Genomic DNA, 10904 nt, shown 5'->3' on the forward strand with positions numbered 1-10904 from the left:
GAAAATATTAATATCACTGCCACCATCGAGGCTGAGGTAATTAATTAGAAAATCCGCCAGATGTAGCGACCACAGCTTCCGGCTCTAGGCGGCTGGGGCTGGGCGAATAGCAGTGTCAGCAGAGCGCAGGCGCAGGGCCAGCCAAGAGTAGGGGCAGCAGAGGCGCTAGGCGCACTAGCTAGGCACTTTTTGCGCTTCCTGTTTGTCGGTAGGGGCAGTTCGAGGTAATTGGCTAGGGACAAATGGTTAGGGAAGTGGAATACGGGGATCTGCTGCAGGACCGAAGAAGTGCCTAGCTTGGTGCTAACTCCACACGCGCGATTCGCGCTTCACAGATATGCAGCACTTGCCCTTGTTGGGCGGATCGAGACCCTCGGTTTGGAGGGGGGGGGGGGGGGGCGGTTTCTTTGTGGGAGCGCTTAGAGGGGGAGGGGAGAGAGAGGGAACTCCAATGTATAAACTGACGCTTTGCGGGCGATCGCCCCCGCCCCTGGATCCGCCATTGGTTGCGAACCATGTTGCGAACTTTACTTGGGGAGCACTAGTGAATGAAACAAAAGCTCTCTCTCTCTCTCTCTTCTTTTTTTTCGTGCTCTCATGAGAGCACAAAAATGTCGACTGACACAGCGTTTGGTGGCACAGTGACACAGCACTAAGAATTGTAGCGGAAGGTAAAATTCAAGGAGCTTTTCGCGTGAGGTGAAAATCAAAAGCCTTCCACACCGGGTCGTAACTGATCAGGAGTGATTTGATGTGAATCCAAAACGAAAATCAATATATCCCTACTTTTTACTGAACTGAAACAAAACATTTCCTTCTTCCTATTCTGATAATAAAAGAAATGAAGCGGTCACCAATTCGCGATCCGGTTCAGATGGAATAAAGTCTGAAACAAGATAATAGAATATAGCGGTGCGATTTCGAGACACAGCGCGTACTAGGCGTTTCTACAAGCAAAACGAGAAACTGAAACTGACATTCCTCCTTATGCTCAGGGTCTACGGTCTTTATTATTTTATACACAGTTATGCAGATATACATAATCTCCGTTGTTTTGGCATTATAGTGCGTATAGGAGAATCCAAAATTTTAGTTTGGGGCTATAAAATCAACAGTCGGCTCCTTGCACCACATTCTGTTCCACTGCCGTTCATGCCAGTGCAACATGCCACTGTGAGCCCAAAAAACCAAACCTCCCGTTACCTGTTCCGAACTATTCATTATTCTCGTTGGGCCAGAAAAAAAGAAAAAGAAAGAAAGAAACTAGTGGTCACATGGAGACCTCTTGCGTTTCTCTTCGCAGGGGAGAAAGAATGTGGGGCTAGGGATACCAGACATCACAACAACAACTTTATTCGTTTCATCAGACAGCCTGATAGGCGATACTCCACCGACATCACAAAAAAGAAAAGAAAAGAAAGAAAACACTGTATACAAGCCTAGCCATTTTTTCACTCTATACAATCTTGGGGATCGAGTCAATCACGTTTCATTCACAAAAGCTAGCGGGCAAGTGAGAGAGGAAGTGAATTACACAGTGGCGTATCTAGAGCTACCTGCGCCCATGGCAACATGTGTTAGCCGAATAGCCGAGCAATCTCATAAGTGTTTCAGTTAATTAATTTTTACTGTTGTCTGTTGACTGCCACGAGGGAAGCACCTTAGAGGGACGACCTTCGCTGTTGGACCTTTCAATGCGGATTAGAGCGCTTTCTAGGTCGCTCGGAACCTGTACCCCATTCAAACCCTTGGGACGTCCGTCTGGCAGTCGTGGAAAGCGGATCACCGGTCCGGTGACCCGCTTTCCACGACTGCCAGACGGACGTCCCAAGGGTTTGAATGGGGTACAGGTTCCGAGCGACCTAGAAAGCGCTCTAATCCGCATTGAAAGGTCCAACAGCGAAGGTCGTCCCTCTAAGGTGCTTCCCTCGTGGCAGTCAACAGACAACAGTAAAAATTAATTAACTGAAACACTTATGAGATTGCTCGGCTATTCGGCTAACACCTCCGCCACAACTGTGATGCATGTACTTCAACGTCATGCATCACATAACCAAAAGCAATACCGAGCAAGCCTCAGGCTGAACGGGGCGATACGCGGACAAATATTAGCCGAGTTCTTAGCGCAGTGCACTCTTAGAAAAGTTCATGTCTTATACATATGTCCCGGGTTTTGGCCACAATTGGCAAAGTTCTTGCAAAGTTCTTCTGGTCGACACCTCCGCCACAAGATTGATCATGGCACCAGGAATACACAACAGTCACCAGAAGATGATTACACAGTATACGGACAGAGTGTCTCCTTTCGTCACGCACCCGCCAACACCATGACCGGATTTTCACCATACACAGCAACCTGACATTTAGCTAACCAGAGAGTGCTCATCAGCAGTGGCCAATCTCGTAAGGGCGTCAGCGTTACAGTTCAGAGATCCCTTTTTATGTACAATGGTAATGTTGAATCGTTGCAACGCGAGGGCCCACCGCGTCAGTCTGGCACTATGTGGGGTGGTCAAGGTTAGGTACTTGAGTGGGTTGTGGTCCGTCACAACCTTGATAGTGGCACCAAAGAGCCAAGTTTCGAGCCGTTGCAATGACCATATGATAGCAAACGCTTCGCGCTCGATAGTTGCCCATCGTGTTTGAGCAGGCGCGAGCTTCCTACTTAGGAACGCTACAGGGCATTCCCTGCCGTTTTCATGTTCCTGTGCGAGACAAGCGCCAACTGCGGACCCTGACGCGTCAGTGGCTAAAATGTAATCTCTCGACGGGTCCGGAGCAAAAAGAGAGGGAGCGTTCGCTAAGGCTTCCTTAATTTCTTGAAAGGATCTGGTTGCCTCCTCACTCCACGGGAGCCTCTGTGGAGTGCGACGGTTCGTCATATTCGTGAGCGGAAGGACAATTTCCGAGTAACGCGGCACATAATCACGGTAATAATTGCATATCCCGAGGAAGCTTCGAAGTTGGCTCTTGGTCTCGGGGCGGGCGATATTTTCAACTGCCTTGATCCGTTCAGGATCCGGGGCGTGCGTACCAGATCCTACAATGTGCCCTAGGTAATGAACCCTGTTTTGGGCGAACTTACATTTCTTCAAGTTTACTGTCAAGCCCGCTGCTGCTACTGATCTCAACACTCTTGCCAGGTGTTCTAAGTGGTCCTCCCATGTAGCTGAATATATCGCAACGTCATCAATGTACGCACATGCGTATTCACTATGTGGTGCCATAATTTCGTTGATCGTTCTCTGAAAGGTCGATGCCGAATTTCTGAGGCCGTAAGGCATCACCTTCCAGGCGTACTGGCCATGGTGTGTGATAAACGATGTACACTGTTGCGACTCCTCATCCAACCTGATCTGCCAGTACCCTCTGAGCATATCGATTACTGTGATGTATCTCGCACGAGCTACCTGGTACAGAATTTCTGTGCTCTGACTCATCGGAAACGCGTCAGGCTCCGTGATCACGTTAAGCTTGCGATAGTCTACACAGAGGCGCATGCCTCCATCTTTCTTGCTCACGCACACAATGGGATGCGCAAACTTGCTTTCTGTGGGGTAAATCAGTCCCCATTCCAATAATTCACTGATCTGTCGCTCTACTTCTTTGCGATAGGCCATTGGAATTTTGTAGGGATACACTCGTTGTGGTTCCTCGCCCGGTTTTATCCTTATCACATGTTTGCCCACCTTACATTCACCCGGCGTGTCCCTGAACACTTGCGGCATCGTTTTGATCAATGACAACAATTGTCCTCTCTGGCCAGGGCTTAGATGGTCCGCCTCCACTGAATTTATGAAGTTCCGCTCTCTCTTCTTCGTAGGTATCATCTCAACCTGTCCAAAATCTACATCATCCTCGAAAATTACTCCTACGGAGCTCACTCGGGCGTGATATGGTCTGAGCTTATTCGCGTGCACCGTCCTAAAGTTCTTGTCACTCAACCTGACCTGATAGGTGTACGGTCTTAGGCGTCGAATAACTGTAACTGGCCCTATCCACCTTGACATCAACTTCCCGGTGCCATCCCGTTCTAGAATAAGAACCTGGTCGTCTTCCTGAAACTGTTTCTCCCGCGTTCTTAGGTTGTAGCGATTACAGTAGTTCTCTTGATTTGCACTGCCTGTTTCTCTCGCCCGTTCTTCCGCTTCGCAAAGTCTTTTCCTCAGGTCGCTCAGATATTCTACAGCAGACGTGCTTAGCCCATCAGGCACTGTCCATTCTCCTGACCACATTTTCTGCAAGATTGTTAACGGTCCAGTGGGCACTCTCCCATACATCATTTCGAAGGGTGTCTCCCCCGTAGTAGCATTTGGGACTTCGCGATATGCCCAGAGTAAGAAAGGAACATGTTTATCCCAGTTCCGCCCATGTTTTTCGACTGTGTGGTATAGCATTGACTTGAAGGTACCATTCCACCTCTCCACTAATCCATTACTCTGGGGGTGATCGGGTGTGGAGAAACGCGGCGTCGCGCCCATTCGTGCCAGAAATTCCCTAGTCAAATGAGAGGTAAAGTTCGTCCCTTGATCCGAGCATATGGTCTCCGGTACACCGAGACGCGAGAATATGTCTAACAGGGCTTCGCAGGTAGCCTTTGCCGTAAGGGCTCGCAAGCACACGACCTCAGTCCATCTCGTACATAAGTCAACCACACACAGCGCGTAGCGATGTCCACGGGCTGATGGAGGATTAACGGGACCTATACAGTCCATGTTAATAACTTGGAAGGGGGTACGTGGTCTAGCTATCGGTGCAATCGGTACTCTGTCTGTCATTCTTGTTGGCGCTTTAATTTGGCACTGGTGGCAACTCTGGCAATAGCGCTTCACGTCGGTGGTGATACCTGGCCAGTAAAATGAGCTCTTTATACGCTGCAGCGTCTTTCGCTCGCCTAGGTGCCCTGCCCAGTCCGAATCATGTGCCAGTCGTAGAACCTCACTACGTCTTTCTTTTGGGAGGACTAACTGCCTGCATTCGCGCCCATTTACGTAGTCACTATGAGATAACAGGCCGTCAACAACTATCATCCCGTGTTTTCCTGCTCTCGCTTGCTCCCATGCCTCTCTAAGACTCCCATCCTCACTCTGGCTATTCATAAAAATCTGCCGCGGGGAGTTGTTATCGCCTGCAGCAGGATCACATCCCTTATCGTGCCCTACACCTAACACAGTCGTTGACTCACAATGGTCCTCATTGTCAGCGTGCTCCTGAGCGTTCTGCGCTTCCTCCGGAGCGTCACCCTCATCTACCATTACTTTTGCACTTGCGTCAGCCAACCCCTTGTACACATCTGGAGTGATTAGCGCATTCACTCTCTTAGCCATGCGGTCCACTAACGCGCACAAGAACACTGGGTCAGAGGGCTGTTCGGAAACATAGGGCGAGCTATCTGTCAATTTCAACGGAACGTACGCCAATTCCGCGACCACCTCATCTCCGAAGGCACTGACGAGCTTCATTGTTGATCCTGTTTTTACGTAGTTCGCAAGCACCGTCTTGCGGATAACTGTGATCTCGGCTCCTGAGTCTACGTACGCTTGAAAAGTAGCTTCACCATTTTTTACAGACACCTCATGCATATCCTGTAATTTAACTCTTACATCCCTTGGCATCTCTTGAGTGCTACTCTCTTCTAAGGGCAGCAGTACCCTAGCGACAATAATGGCATTCTCGCTTTCACTCTCGCTGCTGCTTTCTTCAGATACAAGGCTCACTGCATTAATGCGCGCCGCGGAATCTCCAGCCTTCTTAGTACAGTGTTTGGCAATGTGGTCGAGCGATGAGCAGTTGTAACAACCTCTCCTCTTAGGCTTTGCACCCCCGTTCTCTATAACGCGAGTCTTTGCCTGGCCTTTTGGGAAGTTCCGTTCCACTGTGCTTTCTGTCCCGGTTACAGCTGCTGCTGCCGCCTTGCATCTAACGCTTTCGCGGAAGTTCTCTGCTAGTCTTGCTAGTTCATTGGGCTGAAGGAACTTCTCCTTTTCATTCAACGCGACGTAAGCCTTTGCGTCCGGCGATAGGCATTCCTTCATTCTGTCCGTGACCATCAATTGGATTAAGTCCTCAAAAGTAGTTACTTTACAACTATTCAAATAGTAGCGCAAGTAATTTTCTAGCCTTACTGCAAACTGCTCCCAGGTCTCCCTTTTGTCCGGTTTGGAGTTGACAAAAAGTCGTTTGTATTCCGCGGTAGACAGTCTTAGTCCTTCGAGGATTTTTGTCTTGAGCACTTTGTAGTCCGCACGGTCAGCTGAATTAAGTCTCACCAGCAATGCTCTCGCCTTTTCGCTAAGCAATGGAAGTATCAGACCTGCTCGCCACGCACTAGGCACCTTATACGAGTCTAGCGTTGCTTCCACATCTTCAAACCAACCAGGGATAAGTGATTCCTGTGTCGGCATCGGCGACAACACGCCTTTTAGGAGGGAGGCAAATTTTAACATCCTATCCTCTTCCCCCATCACATATGTACCGGCCTCCGTAGGGGTCCCCGAGTTACTTGCACTTCGCAACCTTTGCGTTTCTAGCTCGATTTCTGCTAATCTGACTCGAAGCTCCAACCGCCTATATTCGGCGATAGACACAGACATTTCTGAATTGCTTTCACTACCATCCCCTTGTGGGGCCACTGCCAATGTGTCATCCCCCTCATCCTCACGATTCCCTGCGTCTCCCCTATCTCTTAATTTATACCCTCCGGTCATAGTGATAGGCAAAATACGCAACTGAAAAGACACTCACCGTTCACTGTGCTTTTCGGAACCTTGATGACGGGCGAAGATCACCTCCACACAGGACGTAGACTTTCTCGCTCAGAGTACTTGTCTTCGTCGCCGGGATGATTGACTTGATGCCTCGACGACGTTAACGCACTGCCACTCCTCCACAGGCATCAAACGCTAGCTGCCACTGTACTTGCCGTTGCCGTGTCTTGTTCTTCATTCGCAGAAAGTCGGCGTAGCATCCTGTCGACTGCGCCAGATAGGTTCGTATCGTTGTTGAAGTGGTCCGCAGGGTTGTACGGTTGCGGATCCGACGCTACACCGACACGTTGCAAATGACGTCCACGGAGACTTGATGTGGAACACCGACTATATACATTTATTTACAAGTACATACTAGTTACAAACGCTAGCCTGATTGGCAGCGAAACCATCAGCAATCAACCCCAAGGATACTCGGGCGTGGCATTTTAACGGAAATGCCACCCTTTCTAAGCCAATCAGAAATTCACAAACTGACGTCAAGGGATGCACGTGCACAGCAGCTGATATGGAAACTTTCACTTTCAACAAGCTTTCTCCGAAAAGGGTAACAAAAGATCACCGGTCCGGTGACCCGCTTTCCACGACTGCCAGACGGACGTCCCAAGGGTTTGAATGGGGTACAGGTTCCGAGCGACCTAGAAAGCGCTCTAATCCGCATTGAAAGGTCCAACAGCGAAGGTCGTCCCTCTAAGGTGCTTCCCTCGTGGCAGTCAACAGACAACAGTAAAAATTAATTAACTGAAACACTTATGAGATTGCTCGGCTATTCGGCTAACAACATGGCTAACATGATGTCCTTGGGGATGCGTTTTCGTGTGGTCCGCACTAGGTTTCACACTACAACCTCCCTAATGGCGGGTGCTTTAGATCATTTATGAATGTGCCAGGTTGAGTGCCCGACCTGGCACATTCACACCCGACCACATAATGGCGCCCCTGTTCACCTGGCGCCCATGGCACCTGTCCACACCTGCCACACCCTAGATACGCCACTGGAATTACACGCAGCGTTTTTCCGCTGACTAAAGAGGTCAGTGTATCAACACAGAGAATGCCGCAAACGCAGGCAAGCTGGTGGACAAACTCCATGATAATAACAAATAGCCATGGGTAAACTTGCATAAAGGACAACCAGGTTGTCATGTTTGTAAGTTTGCCCATCGCTCAAGGTTATCATCATCATCAGTGCATCAAGTGTGTTGTTTGGTCCTGGTCGGCTCCATACAGGATTTCAAAATGTCAGGTGCTATGACTTGGTGCAGGAATATGCATTTATATATTATATTTATATATTATATTCGTGATTTGTGTATGTATTTATGGTGGTGGTGATGGAACTGCATGCCGTATATTCGATCACGCTCAGGCGGGCAACAATCGCAGGGGGGATCGTGTGTCCTTGGCCGACTTCACAAGGAACTGTGGGTGTTGTTTCCAATGCAGCCCCCAATAGACGGATTATCTCCGATGAATAGAAGGATTAGCCATTGTGTAGGGTACACCACTAGAGGGCGCTACGAGCGACGCCTCACCACTAGGGGCCGCTGCTGTCGCATTCCGCGGATGACGTCATTGCTCCTTCGGGGAGCATGGTGAGAGATAGCGGGAGGCATTGGATGGCGATGCGAAATAGAGCGCCCCCTTGTGCAAGGCTGTGGTGGCGCTGCGGGCGACATGACAGCTCCTTATTTTCCTTCCTCCATGTGACAGACGCTCTCGGTGGCGGCTCTCCACGGCGGTGTCATGGTCTCGTGACCGCGATACGCGGCGTCGGCGGCAAAAGGGTTTTGGGTCCAGCGTTGTGTACGAGTCTTTGAGCGAGTTTATATTAATCTCACTCCGTTTATTGTTCAACTGATGGTTGTTGTTTGAGAGCTCAATTGCTATGCTGTGAGATTGGGGTGTACGGCACGCATACGGCATACGACAATATAAATAAATAAATATAAACAAAAGGACGTGCACGATAAATTACGCCACATTATTATGGCTTCCCGTGTTGCTACACTTTGCATTATAAAGGCGCTTTCGCTAACCAGTCCGTTCACAAACAGCCGTGTGCATCCCTTGGTGTATTTATTAGACTTGGATACTTTCCTTTTAATTGCGTAATAACGCTTTTGTGACTCGAGCGCGTATATTAGAAGGCTCCAGACTCGCGCAATATTATTTTGGTGATGGCGCATATGTTCAGACAAGAGCGGAGGAAAGTTGTTCCCCCCCATTTGCTTTATGTATTTATTCACCTCAGTATGTCATTCTCACATACTAGTTTAAATTTAATTAGCGATTAGTAATACTGCAGTATATGCAATTTAGCACACTACAGTGCTGTAAGATATATTGTACAAGCGCCTTGGCTGCAGAATCACTGGGTGGATATCTGTAAAATTTTAGTGCCTTCTTTTCTGTGGTGGTCACTGTCACTAATAGGGATTCAGTTAAGTGTTGTGGCAATTCCAATGTAAACAGTCATCTGCTATATTGGAAAGTGAGTGATTATGGTCAAACAAGTCAATTAACATGATACCTTCTACAATACCATCTGTGATTCCTAAATGTCAGTATACAACAAGTCAGTATATGACAAGGTATGAAGAAATGTTAACGTAGTGCATGCTATTCAAAGCAAGTTCTTCCACCCCCCCCCCCCATCTACAAACACCCAGAAAACAAAAACAAAAAAACTGGTCTTGGGTTTGCCTCTGGAAACATAATTTAACTACACAAATGCAGATATGTGCAGCCAAACACATTTGCCATAAGGAAAGCGTGAAGATTATTGCAGTTGCAACGGTCATGTCAGTAGGTCATGTACATCTTGGTATTTTCGAAATTTCCCAAACATTTCCATGTCTTTTATATTCAACATACTGGACATCTAGTGTGCAACACTTGATATCGAATCAAAATCTGAGCCAGTATTGGGTCATGAACACACCGGTGTAACATGAGCAACAAAAAGGCAGACCACATGTCAACAAGTTGCAAACCGTTGTTTCATCTTGCACATTTGTCATGCTCATCTAGGTATTTTTGAAATTTCTCAAACATTTCCATATCTTTTATATTCAACGTGCTGGACATCTAGTGTGCAACACCTGATATCGAATCAAAATCTGAGCCAGTATGGGGTCATGAACACACCGGTGTATCCTGAGCAACAATAAGGTAGACGGCATGTCAACAAGTTGCAAACCGCTGTTCCATGTTGCACATTTGTCATGCTCATCTAGGTATAAAAGATACGGAAATGTTTGAGAAATTTTAAAAATACCTAGATGAGCATGACAAATGTGCAACAGGGAACATCGGTTTGCAACTTGTTGACATGCCGTCTACCTTATTGTTGCTCAGGATACACCGGTGTGTTCATGACCCCATACTGGCTCAGATTTTGATTCGATATCAGGTGTTGCACACTAGATGTCCAGCACGTTGAATATAAAAGATATGGAAATGTTTGAGAAATTTCAAAAATACCTAGATGAGCATGACAAATGTGCAAGATGAAACAACGGTTTGCAACTTGTTGACATGTGGTCTGCCTTTTTGTTGCTCATGTTACACCGGTGTGTTCATGACCCAATACTGGCTCAGATTTTGATTCGATATCAAGTGTTGCACACTAGATGTCCAGTATGTTGAATATAAAAGACATGGAAATGTTTGGGAAATTTCGAAAATACCAAGATGTACATGACCTACTGACATGACCGTTGCAACTGCAATAATCTTCACGCTTTCCTTATGGCAAATGTGTTTGGCTGCACATATCTGCATTTGTGTAGTTAAATTATGTTTCCAGAGGCAAACCCAAGACCAGTTTTTTTGTTTTTGTTTTCTGGGTGTTTGTAGATGGGGGGGGGGGGGTGGAAGAACTTGCTTTGAATAGCATGCACTACGTTAACATTTCTTCATACCTTGTCATATACTGACTTGTTGTATACTGACATTTAGGAATCACAGATGGTATTGTAGAAGGTATCATGTTAATTGACTTGTTTGACCATAATCACTCACTTTCCAATATAGCAGATGACTGTTTACATTGGAATTGCCACAACACTTAACTGAATCCCTATTAGTGACAGTGACCACCACAGAAAAGAAGGCACTAAAATTTTACAGATA

The 10904-nt window shown here is 47.4% G+C and overlaps 1 protein-coding gene across 1 annotated transcript; it reads right to left on the bottom strand.

The window, feature by feature from the left end:
- Positions 1–2363: 2363 nt before the first annotated feature.
- On the bottom strand, positions 2364–6707 carry LOC135377507 (uncharacterized). Its single transcript, XM_064610016.1, has one exon. It carries the CDS (start codon positions 6705–6707, stop codon positions 2364–2366), a length of 4344 nt encoding a protein of 1447 aa, XP_064466086.1.
- Between the last annotated feature and the right edge of the window lie 4197 nt (positions 6708–10904).

This window comes from Ornithodoros turicata, chromosome 1 (assembly GCF_037126465.1).
Source record: "Ornithodoros turicata isolate Travis chromosome 1, ASM3712646v1, whole genome shotgun sequence".
In the NCBI taxonomy this organism is placed as follows: Eukaryota; Metazoa; Arthropoda; class Arachnida; order Ixodida; family Argasidae; genus Ornithodoros; species Ornithodoros turicata.